Genomic DNA, 24,108 nt, shown 5'->3' with positions numbered 1-24,108 from the left:
TCGATATGGAAATATTCTAAAATTTGTCCAATGGTTTTTATTCTTAACAAACAGGAATGAAAAATATATATATGATGATGAGTAACTTGGCCCTGCGTTAGCCCGGTGTGGTAAAAAATATTTTTTACAAATGGCATCAAATTTACTTTTTCAAATAATTCCTAATAGCATATTTAATATCTAATACAAAATTAATTAATTATTTTATAAAATCATTTTAAATGAAATTATACACGCGTCTTTTTTTATTCCCTATTATAGGAAAATTATCTTATTAATAAAAATATCAAATTTTTTACTTTAATGAAAATATGAAAATAGTACGAAAATATATTAATTAAACGTTCAATTAAAATATTGTAAAAACACGGGTTAACGTGGGTCTAAAGTAATCTTTTCTACGAGTTTCTTAAAGTCATACACAATTCACCGCCCTAGTTTTAAATTGCACATAACAAATGTATCTCTGGTGACAATGTTAAGTGCCTAATATCGCAGCTCGCACTCGATGCGACAAGAACGTCACGTTTACGTGTATTTCTGGCAATGTATTAAGTTGTCCCGAAAGATTCTTTCGTTCTATACGGAAATAATAGACGCACTACACTTTTTTCTTTTATATTATTTTATTGAATTATGTATGATCCATTTTGTTCTATTATTTCCGTATAAAACGAAAGGAACTTTTAAGACAACCTAATATTACATCAAATCCGCCAATTTCGATGTACATATATTTTAACAAGTTCTGAACAAGTCTCTTGAGGGAAGGTACAAGATGTATTAAGCAACATCGTTTCTTTTTTCACTTAAAAATTCTAATTGCCAAAAATCACGTCCACGCAAGCTTGTCAACGTTTTAAAAGCCTGTTCGTTTCATTCTCAATAGAACTGAAAAAATCATGCTACGTTCTTATCGATCGGTAACAATCAATCAAAGAGATTCTTTTCCTCAAGCACCTTTTAACGACAAGCTCAGTGAAGTGCAATCAATCGATAGACACGAGAGATCGCAAAGATTGACGAGTTGCGTTTTCCAGACAACTCGTGCGGCAACGAAACAGTTGAAAATTCAAACAGATCCGAGTCAATTCAAACGTGTAATTACGCATAAATTAAAATTCATGAATAGATGGAAATTAAAAAAAAAGAGGAAGAGAAATGAAGGGATGGAGGGAAATCGGGGAAGAATAATGTAACTCTCTACAAAGTAAAGTAAAGTAACTCGATTATTCTACCAAGGTTGAATTTCCAATAAGCATCAGACGTACACGTTCACTGCTTTCGATTAGACACACTTACTGCATCCCTCTGTACATGGGAAATTTTCTGCAAGCATGAGACGCCACGTGCTTCGGTTCCACTAAACGCAGATCGCTTAACCCAATATGAACGTGAAGCATTTGTTCCTTTATGCATTCGTTATTTAGTGTATCGTTGTCTAGTAAAAAGAAAAAGGGAAGAGTCTTTACGTATAAAGAAAGTGGAATACAGTTTTAAAACAAGCCGAACGTACTACTTTATTGTATCGGTATAAATGCGTCTGTCGCGTATGTCAGACGTACGCGTCTGACGCTTATAGGAGATCGCGCCTTTAGATAGCCGATCGTTAATTTATCTTTTATTTATATGGGCGTAGACTAACGTGAGATTGTTGTAAATGTTCGATTTCGTTCCCTCGCGTACTTCTGTCCATCGAATCTTATTGTTTGATGAATAGCGCGTATAAATTCACTGTGCTCGCTGAGAAAATATGCAAAGAAAGCGAAAAATAAATGCACGCGTGAAACAGCGAAGATTCAACGGGAATCGTTAATTAGATCGGCGAAATAAGTTGTTTTATCCCGAGAAATCGGTTGATCTTATAAGAAAACGAAGAATCAATTTTTTTCTCACGAATTTTTTATTTCGATGTCTATTAGAAAAATCGACTCGTGGTAACGGAGAACGATTAACGCGATTTGTTCGTACGTTTTTCGAATGAATTCGTCGGAACGAAAGAGAAATCGGGGATGAGAAGGCAGACAGGAGATGTGAAGAATAAAGAAACTTCTTGGATGAAACGAATTAACGACATAGAGTGTTAACGTTGAGAGCGCGGATATTCTAAGCTGCTCGTAGTTAGAGAAAAGGAAAAAAAAGAGAATTTAAAGTTTTAATAGAAAACTCGCAGAACGAGCCGATGCTCGAACGAGCAAGCAGGGGATGATAGATTTAACACTAGAACTATCAAACTCGTCAGGATCGTAGATTTTAGTACTTTTGTCTTTACAATCTTGTGTTTACAAAATTTGTTCACTCCCAACAACTTGTATATTAGTTTTCTAACTTTTAAAGGCTTAAATGTGAATTTTTCCATTTCTAAAGAATTGAAACGCTCATTTTTATTGAGATAGAAACATAATCTCGTAGATATACCTATTTACTTTTATTGTGAAATTGAAATGTATGTATATTAGATTGTAATGTATTTAAACACACACATCAATCGGTAGTTCTATTGTTAAAAACGAATATTTTCTTTGCTTTTCAAAGGATCTTGCTTAAACTAAGTCAAGCGATCCTTTTTGTTGAAATATAATTTAACTAATTAATATAAACACGTCTACTAGATTTTTAATCGAGGCATTTCTTCCAATTAAGCGAAAGAGAAGAAAGCTGACCGAAAGTGACGAATCGTAAGAAATTCTAATTTATTTCGTAAATTCTATTTATTTATTTCTACGGACTCTCGTCTATAGACTGCGAATGTTTATGCAAATTAACATTTTTATAAACATGATCGAAGGAAGCGAAATCTAAATGAAAGTTAGTTTCAGTCACAAAATACTACAGACGACTATAAGAGAAAAGCATAAAAGTATATTTCCCTTGACTTTTTTTATTTCTTTTGTCATTTACAATTAGCTAAAATAGACAAGTTAAATTAGATTTAGAGACGCAAGTTTTCTAACAATAGGCGATGAATTTATGAAATTTCTAAAGAATTTTTTAGATTCAAACGCATAAATATCCAGTCTGCTCATCTATCGTCACGCGTTTGTTAGTCGTTTTAGTAGACACTTTAGGGGATAAGATAACACGCGTTACTTGGCATAATTTGTTCTATTGAAACGAGCTCTAATGACTTCCAACGTGAAGATCTATTCCGGTCATCAAAGTATTAAGAAAGAAAGATCGTTGAATCTTGCAATTCGACGTAAATGAATAAAATAAAAAAGGAAAAGAAAAGAAAATCGAAGGTTTTCTAGAAGACCAGAGACAGGTTATTAAAAAACGGCGTTCCTTCTTTGAACTTTGATTGAAGAAAAGGAAGAAAGAACATGAACTTAGATAGAACTAGGCGTGCGTACGGACGAAAATGAAATATGTGCGAGAAATGGGCGGAAGAAAGTCGTGTATATTTGTGTCTGCGTGCAAGAATTGTGAACAAGAAAGGAAAAGAGATAGAATGGTGTATTCTAAGCGTCGTAATAATTAAGGATGAAAAAAAAACGTAAAAAATAAAAAAGGTATGAAACATACGACTGCACTGGAGCGACTCGAGCGAATCGCGAAAAACTGGCCGACTTTGTATCTCGTTTTTCCACTTTATTTAACTCTTCCGGGCTTCAGGTGTTGACACGCGATATTTTATAAATATTTAACAGATTAGAATGAAATTGGTTAAAGTAACAAATGAGAATAAAAAAAGAGTGCAAATCATGATGGCAACCGATTAAAGGTTATCGGCTGCTTCATAAATCGTGTAGCGAAACGAAGTTTTGCAAGCTGGAGAGCGAGATGACGGTGTCACAATGATCCTCGAAGAGTTAACTTACATTTGGCGATTTCGAATTCGCTCAGGTCGACCGATAGGGTTAAGATGTACTTGGTTACTATATCGACGACTAGAAAAAATAAAAACGTCGGAGAAAGCTCGGAGCGGATGTTTCGTGCAGACGCAACGGGTTCGAAGACCGGTCGTTTCCAAAGAGCCGCCAGGCGGTGTTTGAAACGTTTAAAACACACCTAGACTTAAAAAAAAGAAGAAGGACAAGAATTAATTAGAAAGGTAGAAATAGTTGATAAAAGCAAGAAGACGACTTGACTTAAGGCATGTGTAAAAGACACGCCAACCCTTGCAAGCTCGCGTAAGAAAATAACTATTCGAGAATAATATATTATCTTATCGGATAATATATTATACCCTTATATGAAAGATAATTTATTATATTAAATAACGTATTATTATATAAACGGCGATGAAACGTTGCACCATGTCGATCAGCAATAAAGAAAATTAGACGAGAACAAGAGAAAAAGAAGAATCGAGCGTTGCCTGTATTCTTGTTTTTCAAATCGCGCGCTGTTTTCGTTGCGCGGTAAATGCGAAATGAAAAATGTGAATCGTGAGACGTAGATGAGTTAGAAATAGAAAAAAAAAAGAAGAAGAAAGGGGGCATCGGAATGAAAATAATGAGATAACGAATGACACAGGTGAAAGTGCAATGTTTTATTGTTAAACTCGACTCGCGCGATGCACGGAACGCGCCACACGAGCGGAAAACACTTTGAGAAAAAATGTCTTCATACTATTTGCATATTGCTTTATTGTTATACGAACATTGTAACGATACATTATGATTAAAAGTAAAGGAATATTAACCCGGCGGTATCCATCGATTCTACCGGCGGTTTTAAGCCGTGTCCAAGAAATTATTGTGTGTATTTTGCCGAAATATTTTTCACGCAAAGATACGAGACTCGACTTTTGTCTTTCGACACTTTTACACTGTCTTCTGCATTCTGGTATTCAAGTAATCTTTAAAATCTGTTTACTGATCGTCTTTTTTTATTGAAGTTGTAAGATTTAAAATTTTATGTATGAAAACGTAATTTCACTTCGAATTTTTAAACTTATATTTGAATAAAAAAAGTTTTAAAAATATGTAGGGAGTTGAGATTGTAAGAGCGACTTCTGAGAAATTAATTTTATTCGAATGAAGAAATAAAAGTCAAAAGAAGGACATACGCAGAGTGTGAGAAGTACGAACCTCGTGAACCTTCGTCAGGAATTCCCTCAAATGACTGCACTGGTTATGCCCACGCATAGAATTTTGCCGCTTCCCCGAGAGGACTCGCTTTAAAACCGCCAGTACGTAATTCTAGCTATTACGCGAGATACGTTCACATATTTACAAAGGTGGAGCATTTTAATTCATAGGTAAAAACGGAAACGTTTTACTTTCCCTTCTTTTTCTACGTACTTTGTATATTCCCAGAATAACCATCCATTTAGAACGACGGTATGGACTAAATTATGGACTAAAAAAAAAAAAAAGAGAGAATTATTACGACTAAAACACGTTCATTTTACTGTTAATCAACCAGATTTTATTGAATCGAACGCGTTGATGTAAACGACGACTAATTTGTCGTCGTTAAACGTAATGATCTTCGTAACGATGTGACTCAATTTAGTTTTCCGGACTTAACCACCCCCTGTTCTTGTTCAGATGCGTGTGCACGCGTGCATACAAATGGAATCACGCGTACTATGAACGAGACAAGAAAAAAATGATCTCAACAGGAAAATAGCCGCCTCAAACTTTCGAATGCTTTTTCACTCCGACTTCTTCCGTTAATTTCCTACTACATTTTAGATTCTAAAGGAGTTTCTCTTTAGATTCTAAAAGAGAAATTTCCTTTCTCAATCAACGAAATAGAATTTGTATCTTTTATTCGTAAGTAATCATTGTCGATCATCTTTTACTATATTTTTCGTTTTATTTAATATTTCCTATTTCTTTTTTTCTTCCTTTTTCTTTTTACATTTTTTGTGCGATAGAATACACGTTTTGAGAGATGCCGAAGACTGGTAATAAATACGAAATCGAGTCGCATCGTTTCATCGACATTATTATCGTCGTAAAGATAACGTATAGTAAAACCTCGCAAATCTGTCAACGTTGGTGAAGCAATCAACCGGTTTCTTAGAGACTATAGAGAGGCAAGGGATTGCGCCAATAGAGAAGTACAAATTATTAAATGGAGAGAGAGAGAGAGAGAGAGAAAGAGAGAGAGAGAGAGAGCGTGAGAGAAGAACCGTAAAAATGCGAAATAAAATCAATCATTCGAGAATGAGATAATTGTGACCAATAACGAGTGAGGTGTAACGTCTGATTGTTTAGTTTCATCGCTTTCTATTCATTACCTTTGATTATATTATTGCTTGTAATAATTCATTCGAGATACCTTGAATACAAAAAGTAATAAACAATGTTAGCCCGTCTCTTGTCTTTCTTATCCTATTCCCATTGATTTATTCTATATTAGCAGAATATGAAGGAGCACGCGAAAGTGCTGCGAAAAGCTGTTGGCTGAATACGACAGATCTCCAAAAAAATTTTTTAACATTCTTTCGTTATATACATATATATGTATATACATACGTGTATATGTATATATGCGTATACATCGTATATCAAATTACAAGTCAACTATATGTACGTTTATATCCTTCATGCAATAATCTTATAACTCCTTACGATAATCTTCTTCCCCTAAAATCCATATTTCAATGATATTTACAAATATACATTTCTACAAGTTGTTGTATATGAATCATCGAAAGGCTAGAATATACGAGAACAACATTTTCTGGAAACAATAAGCAAGGAACCACAGCACGGAAAATTGGGGAGGAAGAGCAATCAAACGCAAGAAGCATGGCTATACGATTATCCGAATATTACCTATATACTATATTGTTCTGTTTTTTGTACTGCATTATATTTTATGTATTTGTTGCAATATAGGATTGTAGGACTATACTATGTACATTACATATCCGAAAGACATTGAATAATGTACGGATGTGTGGTGCAATAAATATACTAACAATATGAATTAATAAAAGGTAAAAATATTTATTACTTATCTTTTTTTGTACAAATTCTACTTTATTCAAATGCTTCCTTAGATCATCTACGAGACAACTGAAACTAGAGGATTTATTGCGATAGCAAACCTTCAAATGTATGCTTTAACGTAATGTATTTCACACTTTGATTAAAGTTCAGATACTCGCACGTATTCGGTAAGTTCTTGAAATAAAATTTTGATAAATATCCTGTTGGAATTTGTCGGATTAATTTTATACGAGATAATATTTGCCACGATATAGGATCAGTAAGTAGTAAGTGAGCGAAGAAACTTTGCTACATTACGGAATTTATTTATATCTAAACGGCATGCTGTATGATACGAATCCTGAGAAATTTTCTCAAATGATGTGACATACATTTTATTGATCACACAAAACCGACTAAACAAAAATCTAAAGAATTTTTATATGTTCTCATTTCTACACGACAATCTAAAAGCGCCTGACAGAGTTCACTTTATTGTCCAGGTTTTAGTTTTTCATTAATTTGTCTGCACATTATTCAACATCAAAATTCAAAATCATGGATGTACCGTTAAATATATTGTTCTCCTATGTGCAGTTAAGTTTGTCTCTGTATTATTTACTATCATGTTTTCTTTCGCTTTTGCCCCTAACATCTGAATTTAATATTTCTTTCTAATTCCTCATCTCTACCTTCATTATTAATATATTCTGCATTAAACTTAATACATTTAATATGTCGTGAGGATCCGTTGCTTCGTCTAACGTTACCGACTGAGTAAATTAATCTACAATATCAAGCTCTTCAGGAACTGCTTCATGATGTTAGCGATTCGAAACTGTTCTCTCTGACTACTGAGAGACTAGTTTACTCTACAACTGCTTGGAGCTCTAAAAAGCTCGCACGAGACTGACTTTGCTAGATTCGATGTCTAGCAAGTCTCAAAACGAAAGTGCCTGATCAGAATGCTCGTGCGTTATACATTGTTTATTACCCTGATCTTTGACGAGAAAAATGTGAGTAATGCTACCAAGGATATACAGATTCTGTACAAGTTCTAGCAATACCCGAACGAACTTCGATTAGGATTGGCGAGTCAGTATGACTATTGGGATTATTATGACTCAGCTATTGAGAACACGATAAACATGAAAAATTAAAAGCGTTGACTCAGAAATAGCTTTTTAACTACGGAAATATGCGGCATAAAATTATCAAATTCTCGCAGTTGTTTGCTCCTTTGAAAAAAAAGATAACTTTGTTAATGACCCTCTAGTCAACACTTGGCCTCTTATTTCATGCCCTATGAACCTACCACATTATCAGTTTCATCTCCATTGTACCTTCGTATCCATCGAATGTATGTACGCGTATATGTGTACACGTATGTGTGTGGATGTATATATATATATGCACGTTACAGATCAGCCACAGTCACTTGTGAAAAATGTGAAACGGTTGAGTCAGTATGTTGAGTATCTATGAGTTCTCTCGTCCTGTATTAATATGTAGGTCGGCTATTTCGTTGGGAAAATCACTTGATTAAATACTTACAAGAGGGAGTCACAGTTGTGGAAATCGCATTTGAAATGGCACTATGTGGAAGCTGTAGTTAACATTAACAAACCACTACACAGTATCATTCTGTTTAAATCTGTTTAAATCTAAAATACTTTCCTAGAATATGGAAAACTGCAAATCTCTCCCCATGAATCCTCTGCAAGAAGATAATCTTATCGGATGATCGTGCTATTTGTTTATTACCTGAAAATAAGCAGAGTATTCTAAGCCATAATTCCACCAAAATAAATTGAAACCAATAAGCTCATTATGTAACTAATCTACCATAAGCACAACATGATCCTCAAAACTCGACACAGTTTCAAGCACAACACAGTTTACAGTTAACATTTCTTGGGCAAGCAATATAAATCAATGCTTCGGACAGTACTAATTGACCTGGACAAAGTATCAGATACTGCGTGAGATGATGGCCTCATCTAGATAGCATAAAACAAATACAGTAAAACAAATATAATAAATATCCATCAAACTCACAGGGTCCCACGTAAATAAAGTCACGGGCAAAGATTGATACAAAATATGTTAACAAAGACGATCTACACGATAAAGCTAATATCATAAGAATTGGCCTCCTCATACTGAAAATAATTAGGAACTACTGGACCAAAGTAAGAGACATCGAAGATAACAGCTTAATGTTTAGTTCCACCTACCCTTAATACTTCGAAATTACAAAATAAACTGGATACACCTCGATCGAAAAATTCGTACATTTAGAGGCGCAAGGTCTGATTCAGGATTCAGAAAATATGCTTATAATTTACCATCACAGTCGAAAACTACAAGACAAAAGAATACTTCACGAACTGAACAACTATTCTGTTCGACTTCAGACATTGGTTATTGCGACAATTATAGGGAGAATACCAACCTTTATTGATGATTGACCTGAACCACAGGCGACAAGCAATGTATTCAATAGAATTATGTATGCTCTGCGCATAAATACATATTATACAACTGTATATGGTAATTACTATATATGTAGAATCCTCGTACATACTATTCAACTAACATAATAAGTATACGTGTGTATTACTATAGTTTGTATAAGTCTTCGATAGTATTTAGCCTTAGTTATTGATATATTTATATTAGTATTGGTTTATATATGGTTGATTATATTCTTCGATTAGATTTGATTATAATCTTTAATTATTGATAATATTTAGTCCTAATTCGTCTTTGTCTTAGCTTCAAGCCTCGATAAAATACTACATATTGTAAACTATTTGATTGCCCAGAAAGTTCATTTCGATTTTTAAGGAATTTCGTCGACATGAAAGATCATATTGAAAAGATTTTCGCCGAAAAACCTGAGAGGTTCTGGAAGGATGGAATATTCGATTTACGTGAAAGATGGAGAAAAGTTGTGGAACAAAATGCCATCTATATGATTCAATAAATGTATATTGAATCGAAATGTAAATCGGAACGAACTTTCCGGACAACCCAATAGTAATAGTATAACGTTATGGTAGTTGCTTAGAAAGCTGTTAGTTTGGATTCGAACTCAACAGAAGTTTGCATTTTATCTACATTTTTATCATTTAATAATATATTTACACTTGTGAATGAGGCGATTGGGATAATATGTTAGATTATAAATGCATTTTCAACTTTGAAATTTGTGTAAAATAATGTATAACATGTGGTATATAATATGTAATATGTAGTACAGTTTATAATATTTATAAATATGTATAATATGTAATATATAATATTTCCATGGTAAGATTCGTAAAAAAGAGAAACGAAAGAAAACAAAAAAAGTAGAAAAATAAATGAGAATTAGTAAAAACCTTCTGCCGGATTTGAACCCGAACCAGCCGCGTTGTAAATACGTATTGTAGCATTATAGCTACAGTACGTTTTGAGCAATATGTGTCATATATCTGAGTTACTCGGTCCATATAAAGTTTAAGCCAAGATATTTAAAAAACGAAAATCCATTTTAAGAAAACCTATAAGGCTTTTGTAACACTATACGCGTACTACAACTTTCACGTAGTGCCGTTTGGAGAGCGATTTCCACACCTGTACCTTCCCCTTGTTACCCGTCGCTATCCCGCCACTACGACTGCGAGTAGATTGTGCAGAAACTGTAGTTCACGTGCTTGTAGTTACGAAGTCACGAGTATAAAGTGCCATATTGCTATGATAAGAAAGATTATTCCACACCCTGATACGAGACCCTTGAATCATTGTTTGATGTAAGCGGTCGAACAGTGCGTAACAGGAAAAATGGCGGTTAGTTTGCCTGTCAATCTGGCCGGCCACTGACAATAATGTAAGAAGTGGGTATTGCTCTACGCCCACATGCCTATTGAATGCCGATAAGAACATAGTGGATTTCTTGTTAAGCACCGCATGTGCCGCGCACAGTCACCATGAGTATTTTAAGAAAGAGGTAATTATATTACGAAATCTTAGTTGATTTGAAAAATTTTCAGTTATATATACTTGTTCTTTCTTTAGATTATATGAATTCGATGATGCACTAAACGCTGAAGAAATAGATCTCATTAATCTGAAACGATTATGCTTCCATGGTATGTGTTTTATATATGTGTATATATATATATCTTTTAATCTTCTCTGTGTGTCGCAGTGGATGTTGTAATAAATGGATAGATTAGAAAAGCTTACTAAATGATAGTTAATTATTTATAGGAATACCAGATGAAGGAGGTTTGAGACCTCTATGCTGGAAACTTTTATTAAATTATCTACCTTCAACAAGAGCCAGTTGGTCAGAAACGCTTATTCGTAAAAGAACGCTTTATAAAACATTTATTGGTACAGTTTGTTTCTCTTATTTGATAAACAGTTGAAGACCACATGGAAAAATATGATAAGTTAATACCAAACTCAGATGGAAAGATAGTTTTGATGTGAATTTAATTAACAGCATATTGAATTTTATTGTTCTTCTATAAAAGATAAATATATATATATAATATATAAATAAAATGTAACTCATGATGTTTTGCACCTGTGGTTTTCGATCATAAAGGTATAAATAATGAAATAGTCGGTAATGAAATTGCATTGCAGAGGATCTCATTGTCACGCCAGGTGAAGCAAATAGTGATGGAGAAAGAGTAGATGTTACACTTCATGATCATCCATTAAATTTAAATCCTGATAGTAAGTGGCAAACCTACTTTAAAGATAATGAAGTTCTTCTACAAATAGACAAAGATGTTAGGTATGTTTTTGACCATATGATATAACAGTTTCTTATGTTAGAAATATAATGAATTATATTTGTAGAAGATTATGTCCAGATATATCGTTCTTCCAACAAGGCACCGATTATCCACGTAAAGAGATTGTAAATGCTAATGGACAGAGACGTTTACATCATAGAGTGCAACATACAGTTTTAAGAAGTGCAAATGTAGAAAGAAAGGGACTGGGTATCACTAAGGTATTTCATATTTAATAATACTATAAATAAAAAATGAAATTAATGTTGATTCTTATGCTTTATTGTGGATGGAAAGCAGCAGGTAATGCCGTTTAACTACTTCAATTTCATATCTTAAATTGGTGTTGTGAAAAAACTTCATTTGTTTACCTATAGATAGCAGTATCTATTAGAAAAGCTACAGAAGATTATGCACCACTAGCGGAAGGTGGTGAAGCTCATTGGGAAGTTTTAGAAAGGATACTCTTTCTGTATGCCAAATTAAATCCAGGACAAGGATATGTACAGGGTATGAATGAAATTGTTGGACCTATATATCATGCATTTGCTTGTGACCCTGACCAAAACTGGAGAGGTAATCATTGAAAAATACACTTTTAAAATCTTTATATTTCACATTTACATATTTCTTATAGAACATGCGGAAGCAGATACATTTTTTTGCTTCACCAATCTGATGAGTGAGATCCGTGACTTCTTTATAAAATCACTGGATGAAGCTGAGTTTGGAATAAATTCGATGATGGGTAAGCTCACAACTCAAGTCAAAGTTAATGACCCTGAAGTTTGGATGCGTTTGCATCAACAAGAATTATGTCCACAATACTATAGCTTCAGGTAAGCTAATAGAAATAATTTTCTTTTTTTAGAAATTATTATTTTTATAAATAAAAATTATCCTCTGACTAGATGGCTAACGCTTCTTCTCTCACAAGAATTTCCATTACCCGATGTCATGAGAATTTGGGATTCTCTTTTTGCTGACGAGAATAGATTCAGTTTTTTGATACATATTTGCTGTGCCATGATTTTGTAAGTATCTTTTGTTGCAATAAATTTTGGTCTCAAACATGAATATAATTTAAGCATGTGAAAATTTTCAGACTCTTGAGGGACCAATTACTTGCTGGGGACTTTGCTACAAATGTTAAACTTTTACAAGTAAGTTATATTTCCTTTATATCACATAGAAAATTAAAACTGAATGTAAGATATCCTTTGAAATATTATTGACTTTAATGCAGTAATGTTTATTCCGATTCTGTTTTAGAATTTTCCTTCGGTTGACATCCAAATAGTACTTTCTAAGGCAGCTGCATTAGCAGGCAAAAGTCTGAACTCGTAACGTATATTTGTGCTGTTTCATAAAGAATTGAAAGTATAAACGAAAGGTTTGGAGTGGAGTGCTTAAACATCCTTCAAAGGTATATATTCCTAACGCTGTTATTCCCTTTGTTTCTTCTTATTTCTCTCATTTTCTCATTTCTACAATGCAAATTATGATCTTACACATAGGCCTGAGCATCCTTACGCGAACAACTTATCAGAACTAAAAGAGTCGTTCTAAATGGTTCGCATAGATATATACATATATAGATATAACGTAAATATCGTATTACGTGTAAGAATCGTTGAAAAGTAAAATGATTTTAAACAACGTTTTATACTCCCAAAATATAAAAATTTTTCCATTTGTATGTATCTGGGAGGCCGGGATCGGTAGAATCTGAATTTGGCTCTCTGTTTCTTTATTAATCGAGATAAAGAGACTCGTTTAACCCTTAACAAGAAATGAAGTTTGTTGTAAACTCAATGATTCTTATCGCATTTCTGCAGATATATTTAGTTATTTGTTATTGATAAGATTTATACTTAAGTATTTTTTCTTTATTTTTCTTCCTAGAAAATTGATTGCACTTTAGTATGTTTAAATTTATATAAATAAGTGAGTTTAAATATTTTATGTAAACTAAATATTAAAAGGATGTTACATTTAAAAATTTTAAGTTACAGTATCGCCATTAATCTTATTGTTATTATTTTTTTCTTTTTTTTGATTGAATGATTCGATTAAGATATATACATATAAATAGCAATAAAAGAAAGGAGCAAGTTTACTTTTACAAAGTAGACATTTTGAATAAAAAGTACTTTTGTTAAGGGTTAAGAAAAACATAATAACTGTGCTGTGAATGAAAAATTCAGCCATATTAAAGATCTAACCTTTGTTATGTCCAAAAAGAAAAAAAACGGAAGGAACAAATGTTTGGATATTCAAAAATGCATTTATTAGTAAGTTGAAATTTCATAAAAATTTCTTAACGAAAAAAGTGTGAAAGGTAATCTAGTAGTTATTAAATAATTACAAGAGCGCAGAAAGAAAATAAAAGATGTGCGAATGCGTCTGTAATACTGGCTGATTCGACATACATTTTGTAATCATTAAACACCAATATTATTATCGTTTGTACGCGCAATAATTACGTACTGTGTTTAAGTGAAATATTATATTTTGTAATCTTATTTTTGTAATGACCTGCGTCGTTTGTTCTGCGTTTATAAAATAAAAAAATGTTATATTTGCATAAATTGTTTTCTTTACAATTCTATATATATTCTATAACCCACCTTTTCTGTCTGTTTATCTCAGGCTTTGAAGTATTGCGATTTGCTTTATTTATTAACTTGCGAATGTTTTACCATTTAAGTATCACTTTCAACGTTATCGACTGAGTATAGAATAAGATTGCACCGCCAGCAGTGGTTGAAGTAGGAACTAATGATAAGCAATAAATAAAATGAATTGAAACTAGTGAAAAAATTAGTTAAGAACATATGAAATTTTAAGCGAAATTGTATAAGAAAATATCCGCGAAATAACTTTCGAAAATTCTGAAAATTGACATCAAATTCCAAGATTTATCGACACATTCTTACCACCTTCAAGATTGTATACTCTTTGTCTCTTTACAAATGTTTTCATTCGTGCGGTAAATTTTCCGCTCTTAAATTTTCTTGGAAAATGATAACATTTCCAGAAATTTCAGGAGGTTTCGAATACTTTTTATGCTGTTTTATCTCTTAATATTCACCAATTTTATCAAAATTTTTCGTCATTTTTTATAACTTATTCCTTAAACTAATGGAAGTTAAAAAGGATTTGAGGATTGTGGATATTGGAGGGATTTTAAACAATGAAATGCTTCGTCAATGCAGTAACCGTACAATAAAATCATCATTTTCTGTACAATAATTTGTGTAATTACGTAATTCTGCAATGATTTGATCCTGCTGTTTGATCGATAGAGCCAAATCAACTCTTGTCATGCGAAAATGATCAAAAACTTATATACTTGTACGGCGCAGGGTTTTGCCGCTCATTTTCTTGTCACCGCTAAGAACCTGTTTTCGGCCAACTTCGTACGGCGTCGTCAATATTCGGCGGCGTTCGAATGATGCTGATTGGTTCGCTATGTACAAAGATTCCACAAATTTGAAAAGATTCATTCAAACACATATTAATATTAATTTATTGTTACAGATAGCCGCTAATATTTGTTACTCTATGATAAACTATTAGGATGGCTGTGGTTTCACTTTATTAAAATAAATGCATACTTATATATAGGAAATGAAGGGTTTAACGAAAAAAAATTGTAAATACTATATATATGATTATAAGTAAGAATATAATAAGAAATTAAGACTAAAAATATTTTAATAAGTTTAATGTCATGAAGTAGAAAAACATGAAGATGGAAGTAAAGCTATATATGTAACAATCAAACTTCACGAATCTACAATGCAAAATTCGATTTCTATATTATTTAATACGATTTATATATAAATCAACAATTTTGAAATTTCCAATTTCTTTATCACGAGTAAAAATGTCATTTCAATATCATGGTTCCTATACATATCTAAAATTCATAAATATCCACATGGATCGCAAAAATATTCCATCATATTTAAAAATAGATCAAACTTCATAGATGAAGGTTCAACAAAATTGAACCAACGATTCAAGACTACCATCTTGAAATCCTCGTCTTCGATCTTTCACCACGTCCATAAGATTCTAATCGAAAGAACGGGTCCTGGTTTCATTGGAGAGTGGTCGAACCGGTTGTTCCAAGGCATGCCTTCAACTTAGGACAACCTATCCTGGAAATTCTCGTGCTGTTGCATTCATACGAACGTTAAACAAGATAAAGAGGTGCTCCAATATCTGTGCCCTCATAGGCGGAGTCAAATGATCGAATCCCCAATGACCTCTAGCTCGCGGTTCATGGATTTATTATCAAACTCGAAACATAAAACGCGGATATAAATTAACGTGGACAGTCTTATTACAAGCTCCGGATCAAATTTAACTTTATATTACTATTATTATTATTATTATTATTATTTATTTTTAGTCCGCGCCTTTCGGCTTTGGACGAACTTTCGGTTTACATTTCTGACATTTATTGTATTACACTCCTTGGCATATTCTTATCTCTAGTCGCTAAAACTAATGGCTACAAACTATTGCAACTTACGAGTACACATTATTGTCCTTTGGTCTTTTGCCTCCTTGCTGGTTTTATAACTTTATATTATACATACCTATATAATAGAAATCGTACTATATATTATGTACATATTTATACGTATATATATATATGTAGGATATCCTAACCTAAATAATAATTTCGAACATGTTATTAGTTTCATACATAATCCATCTCATTTATCTAATAAATATTTGTTTGTTTGCTTAACTGGACAAAACTAGAATAAATCTACGTGCGTGAAAGACGCGGAAACGTAAAACGAAATTGTATTCTACATTTTCAGGTAATTTTTTCATGTTGCATCGTCCCTTTGCCAATTGTATTATACGTACAATTAGCCTTGTATCATGTCTTGTGCAGTAAACCTTATATCGAATTTGATAGTTGATCAGCAGTTTGATACTGAACGAATTCATACAAGAAATTATCCAGCTGTCGTCCACTATTTGTTCCCGAAATGTGTGCTTGGCTCGGTTTCAGCTTAATACCTTTTCAATGGTCAAGTGACGTCGTTTGGGTATCTTCGAAGTACGAAATGCAATTATTTTTGCGAGCGTGAAGTTAAGATAATTTGTTCAGGCAAATTCGGTCGTAAAATTTTCCGGACTTACTACACGTGTGATAACAATGGTCCCTCGAAGGTACGGCAGTTGCGACGTAATTACCATGCAATAAAATTAATGCCGTTTAAATGCGGTTTGAAAACATCGTGTACCTTTTGGTACAGGAAGGAAAAGTGATGAACCAGACCTCCATTGAAAATGAACGTACCTTATCTTTTACCGTAGTCGGGTAGCTTTCACGAATTTCTTCTTTTTGGGAAGGACCTTACCATTTTTTTGTCTCAATATTTTTTACTACGATGTTTTGTACCCCGTTGTCTGGTATTTTTGGTTTATTAGTATTTTCGACGCTACAGCGATGCATAAAGTGCGTCCGCACGAATATCTTCATTACAATACCAGAATGCATATTTTTATGTAAATTTATGTTGTTGCGAATGCAATTAAAAAAATACATTTGAAATTATAACTATAATGCGGCGTATTGAAAATTATAATTATACTCCACTTTGGATAATTTATACGTATATTGGCGCCTATCGTACGCATTTTTTAAGATAATTTAGATTTATTTGATTCATTCGATCGGTGATTGGAACGATATGATTGATCAGTCTACTAGATAACGATTACCTGAGCTATAAATTATATACGAGAAAAAGGAATTTATATTGTGCAATGTATTGTTTGCATACTTGACTTGGTAATCACATCTATAAATTTCGTTAAGATTCTGTTAATTTCTTTGCTTGCCTATTAACCGATCGTAACATTTTATGATTATACCAAATACATAATAAACGTTTAGGGGATGGGAATTCGAACTTCGTGATACTTATTATTCGACTATTTAACTTTCACACCTTCATCTGCATTAAACCTTTCTTGTATAATATTGTTTACAATAAAATTTTACGATATTTATTTGAAAGAGGTATATATGCCGCAATGTATCGGTGGACAACGATATTATTAATAATTTACAAATTATTGTTTATTATTATTTATTATTAATAATTTAGGAATGACGAGTTAAATAACACAAATGAGAATGATATTAACTCCTTCGCTTTCCAAATGACGGTTTCAATTCATTCCACAACTCGTATCAGGATGACTTTTGTTTTATCCTTTTAGATTTATCGTATTTTCTATAATAATTATATATTTCGATTGTGCAGGTATAAATATTATCAGAAGTATAATTATTTCATGAGCTCCATGAAGACAACGGGCCCTTAGGTACAAATTTTACACAGGACCAATACTTCACACAAGAACCACACAAGTTAAATATCATAAATGAGAATGATATTTATGACACTTACTCCTTCGCTTTCTAAATGGCAGTTTCAATACATTCCACAAGCTGTATCAGTACGACTTTGTTTTTTTGTCCTTTTAGATTCATCGAATTTTCTATAATACTAATCTATTTCGAATAAACGTAACAATTGCCCAGGTATAATATTCGCAGGAGTACAACATTTCATGGTCTTCATGAAGACGAAGGGCTTTTAGGTACATATTTTACACAGGAGCAATAATTTACACAAGAACCACGCAAGTTAAATATCATAAATAAGAACGATATTTATGACATTTACTCTTTCGCTTTCCAAATGATGGTTTCAATTCTTTCCACAAGCTGTACCAGTACGACTTTTTCTTTATCCTTCTAGATTTATCGAATTTTCTATAGTATCAATCTATTTCGATTAAACGTAACGATTGCCCAGGTATAATATTCGCAGGAGTACAGTTATTTCATGGGCTCCATGAAGACAAAGGGCTTTTAGGTACTAATTTTATGTAAAGTTACGAGACGTTGCGATGCCCTGATGTGCCATCATGTTTCCCATAGGTGCAATAATCAAGAGGTTGCGACTCACAGCCACTGCGCTGCAGTATAACTAAATGTTCTGCATGGAATTTGCGATAACCAATGCATTCGAACGTACTAACACCTTTTCTAATTCGGTCATCAAGGAGATCTCCTTTTAAGTCTGTAATTAATTCACTCTTTCGTCTTCATCAAAACATATAAATAATGTATGTGTATAATTTATGTTTATATAAATATATATAATTCATATAGGTAGATTGATGTAGATAGCAGATTCGTTGATATGATTCATTCGCATCAATTTATATAAATAAAACGTTATCTATGAATTCTGTCGATTTTGGGCAATATATCTTTTAACTGACGAATTTATTTGTCTATGTTCCTAAACAGGATAATAATATAAATTGAAATGATAATAATCTATCTATTGTCTTGTTTGCCATTTATAAGCTAGATAATGACGTTCATTCGAAGTTTATGTGTCAATTTATAATCTCGCAAATTAGTATAATAATGTATAGTTTTATGTTTCGTTTGATTTATTATTTGATTATTACGATAAGAAGGTAAGTGGAGGCGGACACAGTGTGGCATGTCAGAATCAATTAACGTTTAAATAGAAGTAATATAGTCGCGAAGAAACAATTATACACATATATCGTTGTAAATCTTCACAATTTTAGAGTTAAATTTATTGTTAAATTGTGAATAATGTACTTTATAATTTGATTCCATGTTAAAATCTATCGAAGTATTTACTGGCGAGAAACTTGAAATAAATAAAGTGCATCATGCGGAGAGCAGTTGTAAGCACTTGTGTACGCTTTCATCAAAGAAGTGTTTATAGCGCTATAAAAGAAAAAAAGCGTGTTTATTGTACCGATCATTAAAGTCAACTTGGCGAAGAAAGGAAGATGTATCCGTAAATTAGTGTTTTTTCAGGTTCACGCAACTGTGACCTTTATACATACGCGTGCAAAAATATGAAAGAGGAATAGATGAAAAAAGAAATTATTTCGTCTTCGTTTCATACGTATATGTACATCGTTCTATACTAAACACACTTTCGCAAATACTTTGTGTAGCATTTTCACATAGCCTTGATTTCGAATGATTTTTAATAAATCCTACGTTTCAGTTTTATAATATCAACTGTTTGTATTCATACGAAAGTCCTACTAAATGGTACGAAATGTAACATACCTAAATCTAAAATTAATCGATTAGTATGTAAGTGTCGCAAGTAATAAATAGAATTGTGTGCGAATACTTTTGAAGCCACCGTACTTTTCATACGAGCAATCTTCGAAATCTTTCTTTGCCAGAATTATTTTTGATAACAGAACGGATGAAAGTAAAAACGTGTGCCTGTCTTGGATATTTGGATAAATCTACATAATGGGCAATATGCATTGTTTCTCTTAACTTCCAAGATTAATGTTTTGTTCTCAATAAAACTGTCGAGTCACCGCGACTTATACACGTTATTATGCAAATATCGCTGTCTAATTGTGTACTCAATGATTACGCATAATCTGCGTAAAGAAACGATTGACGCAAATGTCAGCGGTTTGAAAACTCTTTTAAGCACGCGTAATATCGCACGGAGATACGTGCCGTCACTTTTTAAATCGTTTATCTCTTATCTCGTCTTACGTGTGTGCGTTTCAGTTCTTCTTCGCGCGAGATTTCTTTCGTACATCCTGTACATGATTGCTAATATGATTTGATCGCTAACATGATATGATTGCAAAATATAATAACTGTAAAATTGCGTATAGCTAGTAACTAGATGCAAGAAGAAATATTTTTTTTTTTTTTTTTATTTTTAAATAAATCATTTTACAATTTGTCCATTAGGACATTTGGTAAAATATTATAGTTTGGGTTTTGAAAGAAGAAATATGGATAAAAAATATCAAGGATATCGTTGGAATTATTTTTCAAAATAGCGACTGTTAAACGGAAAAATTTAGTAAAATAATTTAAACGAAGAGGAAAATCCTAAATAAATTATTAATTTTTAATGAGATATTTGTAAATTTCTTTTGTTTTTGGATGGTGGAAAATTTAAAGTTCCTAAGTAGAAAGTTCATTACGACAACTGAATAGTAAATCAAACGTTTATTGTTCACGAGTCTCGAAGTGGCATTTTTATAGGCGACAGTAAATTTTCTATTTTCCCTGGCTTCTACCTTTCTTAATCTTCCGGACGAAACACCGGTCCTTCTACAAAGTATTCTATGTACAATTTGGTAAAAGGTCAGAAAATATTAATATTATATTCTAAGCTAGGTTCCAAGTTTAAGTTTAAGTCCTAAGTAAGTTAAAAAGCAAATAAATTAACAGGATTTTGAAACGCAGATGTCGTAGAAAGTAAAAATTGTTAATTACACTGGGATGGAGTACTTACTATGGAGTACTTGGTAAAGATAATTCTAAAAATTTGCAGAATATATTCAAATGTACATAGTATACGGTAATACATTCCAAATAATAGATAAAATAAATTTCTCTCTAGATTTCTGTAATTGTGTCTTTAAAGCTATGGATAAACAAAAACATTCGAATTAAGGTAGTGAAATGTGAAATAAATGAGACTTGACAAGCATTTACGAATTAGAAATGTCAATTCAAAGCAGAGGGCAAAGGGCATGTTTAGTCTGCCCGTGCAATTTTGTTATAATATTGTGTTCTATTTTTGATCGGAACTGTAACGTTCTAGGGTCATCCTTCTTGCACCCGCATCTGTGTATCCCTATTAAATTACCTTAAGCTCCGACTAACGTATTTCATGGACCAGATATTTCCTTAATTTCTGTTAGCAAAAATTACACAATACGGTACAGTTAATAAATGGTACTTAAATGCTCATTACCGTTAGGAAAAATAATTTATGGGCCTAGAAATTTTTAATACTTCCTACCTTTGCTTAATGACTTTAAATTTCCTTTCAATTATTGACGACGGTGAGAAGAATATTTAACTTCTGTATTAAGCATTTGCGACCTTGTCGAGTCTTGTTAGTCTCGGCTGCAACTAAAATAAATATTATGAAATTTCTTGAAGATTAAAAATAATATATAAGCTGTATGTATCGCATTACATAGGTATAATAATCCTTAGATATGTACTTAGTTGCTACTTTTTCATTGTTTTTCATAAGTAAATATCTTTTAGAAGATATATGTACATTTACTTCTCATTCTGCGATTAAGCGAAATCCTGGTACTTCGTATTTTGTAGCAATTATTTTTATAACAATTGAAATTTGTGTTCGCGCGTGTTATGTTACAGATTTCTTTTAGCATCGATATACATTTTTACTTCTAACTACGTATACTACTCGCAAGTAAAGAGAATATAAAATGTTTTTGATGTTTTAACACATTTATTTGCCTGCAATTTGCCATTATCGCCATGTCACAACATTTTCACGTCTCAAAAGTCGTAAACTAACCGTGTAATTATAGTGTTTACTACAGCACGTGACAAACAGCAAGCTTTAAGAAGGCTGAAACTCTCTGTATAAGATTTTGCTTGACAAAGTGTTTGACCATTGACAAATCCGACAAATATCTTTTGACACGTTAGTACACTATCGATCCTGTGACAAAGAGAAAATCACGACGTCATGTTGCGTGAACTAACAGAAACATGAACTAGTCAATCATTAGAAATTTTCCGGTTCTCCCGGATATTTTTTGCTGCAATGAATGATGGATATATTTATTACCAACTAGGTTTCTCATCGTTTTTACTTCGTGCGTAATGTCAATTTTCCAGGTAGCTAGATATTAGGTAATAAAAAAGGAAATAAGTAAACAAATGCAATATATAATAGTTCTAGATAAATAACAGCAAAGTGTGAAGTAATGTACGAAGTAATGTATAAAGCGTGAATGTAACAAAGTATTTTGAATATTTGATACTATTTACCTACTATCCTACTTATCTATTTATCCATTAACTCTAACTAGTAATTCAGCATAAATTTCTTCGCGAACATGTTTAATATCCCATAAACCTCATTTGCAACATAATAATCTAAGAAACAGAAAGAAATAGAATCACACAACCATTATTATTAAATAATGATATAGGTGTATGATTATTCCTTAAGAACTTATACAGTTCTTTAAATGAAAAACATATCTTTAGCGTTACCTTTAGACAGTTGTGAATAACAAAGAAAAAAGGACGCTATGAAGCAAATAGTGTTTCTAAATGTTCGAAGTAAGAAATTTAAAATAAACGAAGAACAAACAAAGCTTATCTTCAGCAATCATTTTAATTGGATATTTTTGCGTACTTACAATGTGTTGAAACAAGGGTGAAGATTAAGGGATGATGGTCAAAAATACAGATTCGCAGGTAAGAAACACCAGAAACGGTCGAAAGGGAACATAATGAATGGGTACCGATAGTCGAGGCGGATCTAATTGAAGTTAGAAAGAAATTTTAACGGATCGTCAAGCGTTGGCTACATTCTCATGTTGCTAGTCAATATTGTGACATTCATCACCGACGGTGCCACTTGCTATTATTATACTATGAAGATATTTTTATTTTCTAGGTATATAATCGACACAATGTTTCAATGTTGCATTTTATTTTGTCGATGATTTATAGATACTACTAAATATGCACATCGTTGTCCCGATTTCTGACTTAAGATTATGCCACAATAAACTGGTAGCAAGCCTAATATATACATACATTATATGTATAGATACATAGGTAAATATTAACATTTCTTCTTTAAAATCTCTATTATTTAATATTTCATCAACGTTGATATTCTAATTGTCATTTAATGCTTTGCTAGATGTGTACCATATTTTTCATACTCATCGATGATTTAGAGAACACTTGTAATAATTTAGATCTTCAATGAACTCTCGCTGTCAGTACGTTCTATATACAATACCTAATAAAAGTATATAATAGTGCAATAATTTGGTTTAAATCAATTACCAAAGAAGATACGATCTGCGCTCATAAATTTCAATAGTAGCTAACAGTTGAATCGTATATAGCTTAGATTAATTCAATGGGGAGTGTGTATATACACGCGTGTAACGTAAAGAACACTATTTCCGAGTCACTTGAAAGAAATATAGAGTGCTGATAAGCAAGGGATATCTCTATTATTATTGCTTGGAAATAGTACCTATATAATTTAGTTGGATTGTCCGTGAATTACATGCAATCGTTTCATTCTCATTTTAAATACTCGCATTATACCTTATGTAAACGTAATAAACGATAATCATCGATCTTAATCACAGTTATGAAATCACACAAGTTCAAGTTTTTGGCTTTAAATCATTTCTGTGGTCGGGTGATTTATGAAGTCGGCGCAGTGCAGTTTATAATTGTTATACATTCCTAATTATGTATGATTTTGTTACGACCACGCAATAAAGTATCAGAATTTGCTGGC

The 24,108-nt window shown here is 32.4% G+C and overlaps 1 protein-coding gene and 1 long non-coding RNA gene across 7 annotated transcripts; one reads left to right on the top strand and one right to left on the bottom strand.

Moving 5' to 3' along the window:
• Window positions 1–6,988: 6,988 nt before the first annotated feature.
• On the bottom strand, window positions 6,989–10,209 carry LOC122572976. 3 transcript variants are annotated; one of them, XR_006318622.1, is made up of 3 exons: window positions 8,739–10,209; window positions 8,209–8,657; window positions 6,989–8,131 (listed from the first exon to the last, which is right to left on the bottom strand). It is a non-coding gene; the product is annotated as an uncharacterized LOC122572976 (long non-coding RNA). The 3 variants fall into 3 exon arrangements; XR_006318621.1 differs by having other exon boundaries at window positions 6,989–8,657; window positions 8,739–8,852; window positions 8,952–10,209; XR_006318620.1 differs by having other exon boundaries at window positions 6,989–8,657; window positions 8,739–8,893; window positions 9,131–10,209.
• Window positions 10,210–10,356: 147 nt separating this feature from the next.
• On the top strand, window positions 10,357–14,295 carry LOC122572975 (TBC1 domain family member 13). 4 transcript variants are annotated; one of them, XR_006318619.1, is made up of 12 exons: window positions 10,363–10,887; window positions 10,956–11,029; window positions 11,151–11,276; window positions 11,535–11,688; window positions 11,754–11,910; window positions 11,990–11,992; window positions 12,067–12,265; window positions 12,327–12,528; window positions 12,601–12,723; window positions 12,795–12,852; window positions 12,962–13,115; window positions 13,207–14,235. XR_006318619.1 is itself a non-coding variant. In XM_043738771.1 (11 exons), exons 1-11 carry the CDS (start codon window positions 10,868–10,870, stop codon window positions 13,034–13,036), a joined length of 1,188 nt encoding a protein of 395 aa, XP_043594706.1. In that variant the 5' UTR covers window positions 10,357–10,867; the 3' UTR covers window positions 13,037–14,295. The 4 variants fall into 4 exon arrangements, 3 of the variants coding, with proteins under 3 accessions (XP_043594706.1, XP_043594704.1, XP_043594705.1); XM_043738771.1 differs by having other exon boundaries at window positions 10,357–10,887; window positions 11,757–11,910; window positions 12,962–14,295; XM_043738769.1 differs by having other exon boundaries at window positions 12,962–14,235.
• Window positions 14,296–24,108: the final 9,813 nt, after the last annotated feature.

Source organism: Bombus pyrosoma, linkage group LG11, assembly GCF_014825855.1.
Source record: "Bombus pyrosoma isolate SC7728 linkage group LG11, ASM1482585v1, whole genome shotgun sequence".
Classification (NCBI taxonomy): Eukaryota; Metazoa; Arthropoda; class Insecta; order Hymenoptera; family Apidae; genus Bombus; species Bombus pyrosoma.
Note: the sequence above shows the minus strand (reverse complement) of the source record. Positions and strands in the feature narration are given on the sequence as shown.